This window comes from Engraulis encrasicolus, chromosome 20 (assembly GCF_034702125.1).
Source record: "Engraulis encrasicolus isolate BLACKSEA-1 chromosome 20, IST_EnEncr_1.0, whole genome shotgun sequence".
Classification (NCBI taxonomy): domain Eukaryota; kingdom Metazoa; phylum Chordata; class Actinopteri; order Clupeiformes; family Engraulidae; genus Engraulis; species Engraulis encrasicolus.
In genome coordinates, this window is record NC_085876.1 from 39,498,631 (window position 1) to 39,512,789 (window position 14,159).

Sequence of the window (14,159 nt, forward strand, 5' to 3'; positions counted from 1 at the left end):
GCGATATATCGATACATTTCACTAATTATTTACACCCCTGGGATATTGACATACCATCTTCATTGCTCTCCTATTTCAATAGCAGCTCTTTCCACATATGCCAACTCAAAAGGACAGCTTCTCCCCACCGCCCTGTACATTGTGAATGGAAATTGACTACTTTAGATCGATGGCGGTCCAGGACACGTCTTAATCACTACCTGAAGCCAATCGCTGAGGAGGAGGTGGATGCTTTCAAAGAAGGCCCCCTTTAACGAGTAGAGGGACCACCAGCCGACCAATGACAAATTGACACTCAGCGGTGAACTGCCGCTGCTGCAAATCTTTCATACACACACACATGCGCGTGCAGAGCACACACACATACATCATCAGTTCAAGTGTGCATGCATGCGCGCTTTTGTGCACACACACACACACAAACACCACACACGCGTGCACACACAGCTGAGAGGAGAGAGAAACATCAACACCATCGGAGGTGCAGCAAGGGGTCTCTACCCAGCACCATGTCATTATGCGTCCCCATGGACGTGAGCATGCACATTTCAGCTCAAGGCAGATTTTTTTGCCCCCGTCCTCCCGCTTTTTTTTTTTTTTTTTTTAAACAACCGGTGTGGTGGGATCAGGCTGGTTAGAGGCCTGGAGAGGAATGCCAATGAGCCGTAGCCTTACAAGGGGGGGTGGGCAGACCTTATGTCACATATTGATGACATTGCCGTCCAACCAGAGAGCTACCTAAAGCTTCACGTCCTTTCTTCCAGCCAACCCCATCAAGGCATATAAAAGGTGGAACAGATAAGGTCGAGTCCATTACGTGCAAACAGCTCTGATGGCTACATGGTGGTTAAGACCTTGATGGTGCTTTTAGCAAACAATGATGGCATAACAGAAGGGTAATAAAAATGTGCATGAGAAAATTAATTTGGTCAGGTTTATTTTGTTTATGTTATTTTGGCTAAACCAAGACCAACCACCTCCTGTCAGATCCACAATGCATTCTTAAAAGTAGAGCATGTACTTTTTTTTTCTCCGTTGTTTACTTCCAGTTTATGCTGCCCATTCAGACATCTCATCTTTTTCATAAAAGTGTTAGCCACCAATTTGATTTTTTTAGTAGTTATTATGATGGAGAAAAAATTACACTTTTCATACAAAAAGTCATACATGAATTCACACATACGGTGGATCTTCATCGCGTCCGCCATTTTGAATTTCCAGTAAAATGCATCTTTAGCTGTATAATATTCATAAAAACTTCAAATTGGGGAATGGGCAGCATAGATCATTGCCTACTCAGTCTGGCCACCATCCAACATACTCTTTATTTTACTCTTACATTTTTAAACTTTTAATGTTGTTGTGGACTGGCTCAGCTAAACGCAGCACAGCACAGCACAGCTCAGCAGGCGAGTGACTGGTCTCACATGTCAGGGGCGTACTGGGAGCTGGTCAGGTCTGCACATACCTCGCTGGCCTGCCTGTCTAGTGCTGATTCACAGGGGAGCGCGTCAGCTGGCAGCACTAACATGAGCCTGCCACAATTATACACACACACACACACACACACACACGCACGCACGCACGCACGCACGCACACACGCACACACGCACACACGCACACACGCACACACGCACACACGCACACACACACACACACACACACACACACACACACACACACATACACACACACACACGCACGCACGCACGCACGCACGCACGCACACACGCGCACGCACGCACGCACGCACACACACACACACACATGCACGCACGCACACCGTGGTGTCGAGGTGAGCTACCAGTCGAGTTGAGTTACCAAGCCATTAACAACACACCACTGTAGTGCTAGCGGGGTTGGGTTTGGGCTTGGTTGGGTAACAGCCTATTGGTAGCTTGTGTCGATGGAGCAGCCCATCTCGACAGAACATCGGTTGTGCCCTCTTTAGCCTCAGAACAGATCCGCACAGCACAGCACAGCACAGCACAGCAGGGGGCCAGCCGAATCAAACCAGTCACGCACAAACACACACACACACACACACACACACGTGCGCACGCACACGCACGCACGCACGCACGCACACACACGCACACACACAGTCTCTGACGCTCTGCGTCCGTCCGTCCCTCTCTTAATACTTCTCTCCAATTCACTTACACACAGACACACTAGCGGTGTATCCGTCTCTAAATCCCGTCAGTCTACCACTACATCCCACCTATTTAGCTCTCTCTTGCTCACTCCCTCTCCTTCGTCTAAATTAGACATCAGGTCTCCTGTCATTGCCTCTCTGTGTCATTCACTCAAACACCCTCATCTTCTCTCAATCTACTGATGTCTCTTGCCAGGGATGCCAGATGAGTCTGATGATTTCCAGCCCAAAAAAATGCTCAAAACCCGCCTAGAAGCACAAAATCCCGCCCAATTCTATTGATTTCTATGGCAAAAATTGGGCAGGTTTTTCTGCTAAATGCCCTTTTCACCTGCACACAGCCATCCTAAGCAGCCCAATTGGGCGGGAAACAGCCCAATCTGGCAACACTATCTCTTGCTCCCCCTCACACACTATCCATGTCTCTCTCCTCTCTACCTCCATGTCCCTCCCTATTCTATCTCTCCATCTCACACACACACACACACACTATTAAAAGCCTGCTGTGTTATTCAGAGCCCGGGGAGGTGCGCCATTGATTGCCTGATAATGGCTGAGCCGACTGTTTCAGGAGGAGGGAACATCGAGCTTCCTTGAAAACAATTAACAGTCCGATCACACCTCCTTCCTCTTCTTTTCGCAGTCGTCTCGTGAGAATGGCCGTCCTCCGTCCGTTGGAAACTTAATCTCACCTGCCCAGCACTTCCACAGTCAGGAGGGAGCCCTGCGTGCCTACAGTCTTGTCTGAAAACTAACGTAACGGCTCTGATGTCTGCTTTTCAAAAGAAGATGTGTGCATGCTACACCAGTAAAATGCCAGCCTCCCTGACACCTACCATAAGCATAGTATTAGGGTCAATAAAGTTTTTTTGGGCTCAGGCACCATATATTCATTAGCAATGGGTAGTTAATGTACTGCAATGAACATGCTTTTTACCGTGCTTCTAAATTAATCCATACATTATTGGCATGAGCTGTGGTTGCACCACCCGGACGTGTGCTACATCATTGACCTAAACACAGGCCATAAATGATTCTCTACTCTAGGTATGCTAAAGAGTGACCTAATAGCCAAGCCTTACACACGTTTGAGGCTGGGCCTGCGCATTCAAAAAGTGCTAAACGCCTCCCTCATTACACTTCAAAAAGATTACTGGTTACTGACTGCCCCAACTTAAGGAAGAAAAATCCGCACTCACAAACTGCGTCTCGTTATTTATTTATATTACCACCATGTCCAAAAAGCAAACGCGTTTCGGCTATCAAGCCTTCATCAGTGCGTGGTACTCAGAACAAAGACAGGGGTGCATCTTATCAAAGGGGAGGTGAGAGGTCATAAGCTGATTTTATTATTTTTTTAGACATCTTACAATTCCAGCCTTGTTTTTCTTTTCCTTTTTTCCATTCTTTATTGTTCTTTTTGTTTTAAAGATATAGACGGCGTATTTTTGTTGCTGCCTATAGGCTACACTGTGTTTTTGCACCCTTGGGTGCCACCCACTATCATGTGATCCACCTGCAGCTTGTGACCTCTCACCTCCCCTTTGATAAGATGCACCCCTGTCTTTGTTCTGAGTACCACGCACTGACGAAGGCTTGATAGCCGAAACGCGTTTGCTTTTTGGACATGGTGGTAATATAAATAAATAACGAGACGCAGTTTGTGAGTGCGGCTTTTTCTTCCTTAAGTTGATCCATTTTATCGCGCACCCAAAGACTTTCGTTTTTCCAAGAAGTTGAGCGCGTCCTTTGCCTAAACTTACTGACTGTCCCAATACATCACAATACAGGGTAGACTTAACATTACATTACACTTCATTACACTTAGTTGACGATATTTACAGGGTACTGGTTACAGTCCCTGTGGGGTTATGTGCGTTGCTCAAGGGCACTTCAGCCATGGATGGACGTGTGGGGAGAGGTAAGGGTGGGATTCGAACTGGGGAGAGGTAAGGGTGGGGTTCGAACCGGCTGGCAACCCTCTGATCTTAACACCACCACTCTAACCATTAGGCCACGGCTGACCCAAGACTTGCTATACAAGAGACGCCATGAGGTCATGGGTGCAAGACTGGATTGGCACATCCAAAAATAATGAACAGAGGTATTCGACAAGTGGGACCTGACTTTTACAAAAGGTCTATCTAAAAAAAAAAAAAAAAGAGAAAGAAAATGTGTCTACTGTCTCTCTTGACTGGAGCAAGACAATGTCACTGAGACATCTTCGTTCACACTGTGTACACACACTTGTATCTCCCAGCCGTGCAAAGCCCTGAAAGTACCAAAAGCGTTATCTAAACTGAACACACGGACGTAGGCTGCGACGACAGCACACAAGGGGATGAACTGGCCTGCTGTTCAGCGTTTAGACAGGAAATACAACATCAATACAACTTTCCCTCCTCTGGGTAACACTCCACAGCACAACCATCTGTTGATGCTGCAACCCCATAGCAAGCTGGTGGGAGCCTGAAGCCCACGCTCCCTTCAAAAAAGCTGGAGAGAGAGAGAGAGAGAGAGAGAGAGAGGGAGAGAGGGAGAGAGGGAGAGAGAGAGAGAGAACGAGAAAAAGAGAGACAGAGACAGCTCACTTCAAAAAAGCTGGAGAGAGGGGGAGGGAGGGAGAGAGGGAGAGAGAGAGAGAAAGAGAAAAAGAGAGACGGAGACAAGTTGGGAGCAGACAGCGACAGAAAGACAGAGAGGGAGAGAAAGAGAGACAGAGAAACAGAAAGGTAGAGTGAGAGATACAGGAAAGGTAAAGGAGAGAAAGAGAGAGTGACAGAGATGGAGAAAGAAAATATGGAAGCCAGAGAGAGAGAGAGAGAGAGAGAGAGAGAGAGAGAGAGAGAGAGAGAGAGAGAGAGAGAGAGAGAGAGAGAGAGAGCGCTCACAGCCGTGGAGAAATGTTGGTCTGGTGCTTTGATGGGTGCCCGCCTGCCCGGCTCAGCGCAAGTTAAATTATGCATGGTGGGCGAGCGAGTGAGCAAGCAAGCAAGCAGGCGGTCAGGGGAACGATCAGCCAGTCAACAACCAACCAGGCAGGCAAGCAGACAGACAGGCAGGCAGGCAGGCAGGCAGGCAGGCAGGCAGCGTGTGAACATCATGCTTGGATGGTCACGACTCCCAGGCTCCTACGAGGGGATGAGGAGAGGGGGCTGCTATGGTGAACGGTGTGAATCTTCAAGTGGGGGGGGTTGCAAATGGTTCATGGAGCACTGTTGATGCCAGTGAGCTTCTCACTACACTCTGTGTGTGTGTGTGTGTGTGTGTGTGTGTGTGTGTGTGTGTGTGTGTGTGTGTGTGTGTGTGTGTGTATGTGTGTGTGTGTGCATCCAAGGGTATGACTTCTGCACGTCATTCCGTTTCAGCTGCCGTTTCATTCATTAAATTATTCATTAATTTATTTATTTCCTCTCCACATGCAGTCTGTGGTGGATTTCAGTCATATTGACTCACACACCATCTGCAAAACTTTAAACCAAGTTCAGTAATTAATTAATGACCTGCCCATGGCTGTATTTGAAAAGTTTATTTGCAAAACAGACTATCCACCACTTTTGCATTTTATTATTGAAAATTGATGTCCAGACGTCCTATCACCTATGTGTGAATTCTTGCCATTCAAATATTTTGAGAACATACCATTTTCAACCTATATAAAACGCATTTTGCAATGCAATGCAATGGAATGCCCAGTACAAAACTGACAATTTCCTAACATTCTACAAAATGGAGATACACCGTTTGGCAAATAAGCTCTTCATTCGCGTTTGAGTAACTGTACCATAATTTCAGCAGAGTGTATTCAGTAATTCCGTGTTCTATGGTGTTCTAGATTGTATTTCACAATGCCCCTTTTGGAGAAAAGTGACAGTGAAGAACCGTGAGCGTTCACACAAAGGAACCTCTTGATGCAAGTTGCATAACCCATCCACCTTCCCTTCTCTACAGCGCATATGCCCATACAAACCACAGGGACCCCTCTGCCAATGGTGGAGGGCGTGAATGAGGTTTCACAGCTCAAAATAGATCAGGAAGTATAGTAACTGTGACTGTAGAACTAACACTAACAGTAAGAGTTAAGCATGAGAATTTGCAAGACGCCTGCCTTCACACTTGGCCCATTGAACGTGAGGACCAAACTTGACTTGTGATTCTTACCCCCTACCCTTGTTCCAGCTGGCCTCTGTTTACATTTTCTCTCTCCCCTAGTACCCCTTCGCCCCCTTTTTTGGGTTCTCAACACAGGGTCCTATTTTAAAACAAACACAGGCTTTTAGCCTATTGTAATATACAATGCACACTTGCTCAAAATTAGCAGAGGATACTTTTTGATTATGGATTTTGGGAAGTGTTGCTTTGACCACCAAGTTCCAGACCACTGTGTTGGGGGAAGTCAAGTTCAGTTTGAGGGGGTTTTGCCAAAGGTATATAGACCTAGTCTGTTCACATTAATCTAAAAGCTAGATTCTAAATGAACCACGTCTGTTGTATTAATAAACACAGGGCAGCACTAAAAGCGCTTGTGTGATTGGACCTTGAAAATTCACACCTAAGTGAAACATCTGAGTGAGCAGATTCTTCAACAAGCTATATGTGAAGGTTCTGGAAGTAATGTTGAGTTCTCGTGAACAATTCGAAAACATCTACATCTATCGATCTACATTATAGCAATGCATCTCTCTGGTTTAATGCATTTGGTTGTCTCTTCCATTCTACTGGATTAAAACAGTGGTGAAACTTTGACAACACCCATTGCATGCAAACATAATAGAGTTGTGTTGCAACTTTAGTAAATCTCAGTACCTCACCCTATTTGTATCCTTTCATGTGTTATGGGAGGCGATACAGCAAGGAATCCCTTTACCAAACACACCATCTGTATCCAGCAAATGGGCACCCTCTCAGACCACGAAAAAGGATTAAAACCACAAAGAGAACTCTCGCAGTTGGAATCACCCAAACCCAACAGTTGTGAACCAACTGACCTAACACGTGTGCGCCTAGTATCCAAATTTATTTTCACAAGTGGGCAAGGAGCTTAAATGACACTTCAATCTAGGCTATTGTGAACCACACAAAAAGCAACCAACAGACGTGCAAATTCCAGCCATATGTTGTTTGAGCAATGCTTAGGGGGGGAGGTGGGAGTGGGAGTGCTAGAGGGTGTTAAAAAACAATAGCCCTCAGCTATGGCTTCATTTCAGTCAACCGCCTAAATGACAGATAATGGCAAACTGAAAATCAATACCAAGAGTAAAGAGCAATTAACTAAGACCATAAATGTATCTGTGTATGCAATACATCCATAAAAGCACATTGATAATTACAAAACATATAAATATTTCAACAACCAAAAAGCTAATGGTAGTTGGATTTTAGTTTGTTTAGAGGGCACAAAGTCCTCATGTTTTACTTTTGTATGGGAGCATAAAAGGGTTTGGATTCTGCTTTAACAGATAAATTGTCAACAAAGCCAATGTTGATTCCCATCTGTAAACACAAAAACAAGTGCTCTGGCTTTAAGCCACTGTGTGATTATCTTCCTTCTTTGTTGTTGTTTTTTAAGGGTTGAATCAATAGCCAGAGAGCAAAACACTTTAGTCAATGCCACTTATTAAGACTGTGGCACACTGACAGGGACATAGCCTACAGATAGAGAAGTTATTGTTGTCTGAGAGAACACGTTAACAAAAAAAGGAACATTTCACTTGCCAATGATGGTCTAGTTGTGACGCCCTTTAAAGATGTGATGACACTTTTTAAATGACAATCTAGCTTTACTCAGATAGTAGCCTACGTGCAGGTTGAAAATTGATTATGTTTGTTTGCTGAATCAAAGTGTTATAGTAAGCAGAGGTAATGATCTATGCCTATTGACAAGTTAAAAGTAACTAACAAAAAGACCTTTAATTCATTAGGGGAGGGAACAGAAACAATACATAAACTAGTTATCTGTGTTGTATGTTGAACTTACCAACAAAAATGATCCAGACGAGAGGATGTGATAATATCCATGTTGAGATCTTATTGAAGCCCAGAGTGTTTGCCATAATAGCGAACATATGGAACCAGAACGGTGTTTGTAGCTACTTTGTAGCTGTAGAGTCACCGCGTTCTTTTTAAACTAACACATTTAGAAGCAGCAAACTGTTTGGTTGCAAGCAAATAAATGTTGAAAATCGGCAGCACATAGAAGAAGAACGGGAAAACATCAACGGTATGACAAACGAGAGGGACAAGCTCCAACACGCAAGAGTGCTGAGTTCACAACAAAGAGAAACTCGCTGGCTATCTATCTACTAGCTACCTAGCCTAAACGGTTAAACTAAGCTACGTGTGTCAATACATTGGTGTGATAATTGTTATTCGTGTGTTATCTTCTTAAATTCCAATTTTCAACGGCGGGGACATTATTTCCATTCGTCATTCTGCTCAAAGCGAAGGCAGACACAAAGCCATTGCATTCCCACCCAGCGTTCTTCCAAGCTGTCCCTTTGTAATCACTTGCACTGCTAGCTGCGTTCATAGATGGCTACCTACACATAAAGCTTGCAACCAAACAACACACATCACGGCGAGCATAGGCTTGCACGATGAAGCAATACGTCTAAAAACAAATGCTGTTCAGCAATAGCCCTTTGCTACTTAAAGGCTGGATGCCCCTGACTGCGCTGTCCTTTTACTTTTCGATTTAGACGCCTACACAAGCTGCAATCCCACTCCAAGCTAACGCTGTGTAGAAAACGGACTAGCTAATGGTTATGCTAAGCATCGAAAATAACTGTACACGGGACAGCCTGTTCCTGAGATGCTGGTCCCTTCGGTTAATACCTAACGTTACAGACACCGCCTTGAGCGAAACTAGTCTTTCTCATTGAGCCATTGCCACATCGACGCAATATTCCAAAACGTCTACACGACAGATCCCCGTGATTTTAGGGCCCCAGCAGCCGCGGCCATCTCTTCGTTCGTGTACGGCTGATTCTACTATGTTGTTACAGCCGGGTATCAACGGCACCCCAGCGCTATTCTTCCACTCCCCCTTCTCCTCTTTCATTGAAGGTGAAAGGTTGTGTACAACGTCAGGCCCGCACGTTTTCAGTGCATCTCGAAAACAAGGGCAATACTTCAGATGCATTTTTATAATAATGTAACATTAGGCTAAGTTGTATGGCTGGCATGGTTAACAAAAACGGTGCAAAGGAAATGTCTAACAATGTAACAAAATTAGGAATCGCTTCCTGTTTTTTTTTCATTGCTACAGTTCAATGGGGTTATTTCACAGCAAACTATTATGTAACAATTTTGGTGTGGTATCAGGGATTAGGGCTATAGGCTACATAGGCTCGGCTGGAATTGATTGGGTCTGTCAAACAATTACTGACTCAAGTCTAAAAGTAAGAATAGATAGGTCACCACATTTAGCCTATGTTAGACAAATAGTCTAATATAGCCCAATATTTTGATAATTTGACTATCCGACAAAGGAAGGTGGAATAAGAATATATACGACAATCTAACAATGTTTTTTTTCCCATTTGTTAAAGGTGCCCTATTATGCTATTTAGAATAACTTTCATTGTTAATATTTTGCTTTACTGTGGTTAGTGGAGTTAATTTTGAATGATCACTTGTTTTCATGTCCATTATTTTTTATCATTGTGTACATGCACCCTACGCCGCCTGTTTGAAACGCGTGGAAGTGCAGAATGTTACACCCTTCAACATTCTGAAATCTCGACGCAGCATGGAGCGTTTCATCAAGCATTCTATTACTAATATTACGTCAGCAGCACAGCTGTTTTTGATGGAATCCAACCCTGTAGCCTATGTCTAAAGTTCACAGCCAAATAGTTCACCCAATGTCCACAATTCATCTGAAAAGGACGCATCATAAGTCCCACGTTGTTATTTGTGCACCTTGCTGTGTCATTTGCTAAAACCCAGTCCCTATCCAATGCGATTCTTCCGTGCATGGGCTTCAGTTTGATTTCAAAATCGCTTGGGACAATTAGGCTGCCATTAATCTGAGAAAGAGTTGAAAGTGCTGGGTACAGGCTATTGCTTCCGATTTGAGGTTTCATGAAATAATACGCATATTGCATATGATGCGTAATAACGCGATTGTGACCATATTTTAAAAAAAAAACAAACAAAAAAACTAATAGCCATCTGCGCTGTCTTGTTTATTTCTGATATCCTGCGCTGAAGAATCTTTATCTCAAACATTATTAACGCAACAGTAGGGGCCTGATTGGTTAACCCGCTGTCTAGCCTTGCATACTGTAGCCCTAAAGTTGAAGTTATCAGCCAAGTTTACTGCTCGCAAACAGACAAGTGTCGCGCTGGTCTAGGTGGGAGAAGTCTAGATCTGCTGTTGACAGGTGGAAATTTGAAGACACAAAGAATGTTCTGGGATTGAAATCAGATCACATTCCCTTGTTAATGACAAGTTAACCTTCTCAAAATAGGCTTTCCAATAAGCTAATCATCTGCAATTGCTGTACACAGTTCAAAGGATAGGCCTATTTATTCAGCGAAGTTGTGGACATTTTCTTCGCTCCCGCGGCAGCCCCCATCTGGCTGTCAAAGACGCAGTCCGAAATTGAAAGAGTGCGCCCAGTAAGACAAGGGCACGACTTGTCGGACTCAAACCTATCAATTCAACGTCTGTCAGTGATATCGTGACACCCTATTTGTGATATGAACTCCGTGTTCAAATTCGTCCTGTGGTCTATTTGCAAGCCAGCCTGAATAGGCTACTGAGCGCACGCGTTGTTGGCTTTTAAAAATGAGTTCCTGTTTGCTCGTTGTCTGTAGGCCTAATGCACAATGGTGATAGGCTATGCTTCATAAAAAATACATTTCAAGGTATTTTCAGGTGCATGGTTTCATTTTAGTAACTGCATTTCTATTTAGTCCCCGGCAGAAATGATGCGCCCACTGGATTGGAAGCGCAATGGGCAGTCCTCGATGGATTGGTTTCATACTGGGTCTTATAATAACGCCTAGGCCTAGTCTCGGTTTCATGTTTTTTTTGTTCGCATTTATCGACAGGACAGGATTTTTTATATAACAATAGGCCCTATCCGTTTCAGTTTCATTATTTTTGGCATGCCGCCCGACGACTCGACCAGTTTTAAACGACGTCAAGCCAATATCCACGTTGCTCTTGCAGATATGATGAACAAAACTGCGTTGCATTTTAATTACTGAATTGTAGCCTACGCATAGCCTATACTAACTGGCTAATCCTTGCCAACATTGCTGATGCAAACGGCTGCTGGTCATGTCGTGATACCTATTTGGATAACATCAGCGCACGTCTTCTAATTAATGTTATGCTTCAAGCGGCAATACAAGTGTAGGGTTTTCACATCTTACCAAACAAAAAATAGTCTTGCCAACAGCATATGCAAAACGGCCCTGCAGCGAATAGAGAGAGAAAGGAGAGATTCGAGTCTTTCACCCACTTGGAAGTGTTTGGATTCTCAGTGCGCAACTGCATTAACGCGTTCTGCCTGTTTTCGACCTTCCTCATTCAACTGTTTCTGACCCGTTAGCCATAGGCCTACCAACCGGTATTTTATCAATGTAAAATGCAGCTTTAATATCACAATGAAACAAAAATATATAACTTGGGCCACATGTGAGTGTAGCCTCCAGTCTAGACCGATGCTGTAAGCCTGTTGACGGAGCCGATTTATGAATTGAAAAAAAAAAAACATGCGTAATGGAATAAACTTGTGGATGGCGAAATCCTACACTATCCTTGTAGGCTACACTATTCTTGTACACTATTTTGTACACTGAGTGGTGTATTCACAAATAGGATACATCTCATCACAATACTGTCAAATTCAGATAGGCCTAGACCATCTGGCTGCGATGAACATTTTTTTTTTCTCCATTACATGCTCAACATCAAAGTTGGCAATGAACAAATGCGCATTAGGTCTAAATGGTCTGTGACATCGTCAACACTCCATCCCATAAGCAGCAATGTTAGGTACAGCATGACGTAGACCCGTACCGGAAACAAAAGCTATAGAATGTTGAAAACCCAACCACGCGTTCTCTGACAGTTGAGAAATAGCGTTCCTGCGGCAGAGAAATTCTCCCCCAAGAGGCCAATTTGTGAAATGCAGCTTTCACCGAGCTTTTACATACAACAGATGCTGTGTAACCCAATAAATGGGTAGTGGACATGAAAAAGCATAATAGGACCCCTTTAAGCACTTTGAGTTACATGCCTTGTATGACACAGTGCTATACAAATACAATTATTATTATTATTATTATTATTATTATTATTATTATATAACTGCATACAAACATTTTTCTTTAGTTTATTTTTTAGGCTGAGTAATATTAGGCTAAGCAAAGCAAAGCTCAAAACTGTTACAATACGCTGTTGTAAAAGAAGACATGATGCACCACACTGTCAAAAAAGAAAGGCTCTTCTAACGTCCATTGCCATTATTATGCAGATTACCAAACCCCAATTGTCCACGTCCCTGACTGAATAACCAACAGGTCCATCTGTCCCTATTCACTAAGCCCTAGGCCTACTGCTTCATCTTTTGGAATGACGGACGCTTGCATGTTGCATGGCTCGTGAGTGCGACAGATGTTGCGTCATGTAGGCCTGCACGTGCCCTTCCCTTCCCACTACTCATTATTAATGACATGTTTCCAAATCCAGTGGTTAGAATGGCAAAAACAAGGCCAGAATAAAGTGTTTAGTATATCGTCTTGTTTCCTTTCTCTATGAACATTATTAGATGGTTTATTAGGCCTATGTGTTTATTCATTTCTCCTGTTGCCCCAAGTCAACTAGGAATGGAATGGAGAAGACAGAGAATGATGAGAAGGACCTCTTTAGTCTCGCTTGTTTTGGGGCTATTCTGTTGTTGGGGCTATTTTGTTGTAGCCTACCGTTTTAGTGTTGTGGTGTAAATGTAAAGGTGGAGTTTTGCAAAAGAAGAAAAAAAACAAAGCATAGGGCAATATATTTTATTTTAATAAATTATATAAACCTTTAAATTGTGCTGTAAACTTACAGTATATATTTTCATAAAAGCATGTGGTATGCGGAGTCACCTCGAGAAAAAAAAAAGGGGGGGGGGCTGTTAATGCTGTTTTAGGTTGAAATAATTTTCTTTAAAAAAGAAACAGTAGGCCTATATTGAAATGCTTAATATATTGAATTTTATAGAATACTATAGAATTAGTGTCGGCTATTGAATAGTCACACCATCAGCTTTATGTTCCTATACAATTGCGGAGTCAGTGGTCAACCTGGCCAACCATTAAGTGATCTAACTATTCACTTAAACTACTTAGTGGTCTGTGGTGGTGGTTTCCCCCATTCTTGTAGGCTACTGTCTGGGGACATTATCTTGCAAACGAGCTCTTTGCCTGCTGATCTGTGTCATGGAAATGTGGCTCAAAAGACAATATAGGCTTTGCCAAACAAAAGCAGAGCTCAAGCTGTGATACTGATCAATTCTGCCTGGAGTTTAAGCTGAAAATTGATGGTGATTTTGGAAAATTTCATTCTAATTATTTTTTAATCATTATTGTGTCTCTGACATAGAATATGTGTTGTGGTTCAACAAAAAACAACATTGATATTGTTTTGCTAGAGGTGCCATTTTAATTGAATCTTCAATGTGTGCATCTGTAAACAATAGACATTGTGTCAAAGTGTCACCGCAGCTTAAAACCTTTGAGGCAATTCCCTATAGCTCAGTGGTTCTCAACCGTTTTTGAAGAAACACCCCCTTGGCCTCATCACAAGCCTCCCAACGCCCCCTTGACATCATCATAAGACTGAGAGTGCCCCCCTTAGTAGGCCCCTATTAAAAAACTAGATGGACTAATGCCCCCCATGGCAAATAAGCACCCGCCCCTCTCAGCTGTATCCTTCTCAACGCCCCCCTAGAGCTCTCCAACGCCCCCTGGGGGGCTGTACCAACCCCATTGAGAAACACT

The 14,159-nt window shown here is 43.4% G+C and overlaps 1 protein-coding gene across 1 annotated transcript in view; it reads right to left on the bottom strand.

The window, feature by feature from the left end:
• lrp12 (low density lipoprotein receptor-related protein 12) overlaps nt 1–9,151 on the bottom strand; it is a 43,012-nt gene extending 33,861 nt beyond the window's left edge. Inside the window, exon 1 of the mRNA XM_063185920.1 lies at nt 8,137–9,151. Within this exon, the coding sequence (XP_063041990.1) occupies nt 8,137–8,224 (88 nt within the window). The 5' untranslated portion in view covers nt 8,225–9,151. The remainder of the gene's footprint in view (nt 1–8,136) is intronic.
• Nucleotides 9,152–14,159: the final 5,008 nt, after the last annotated feature.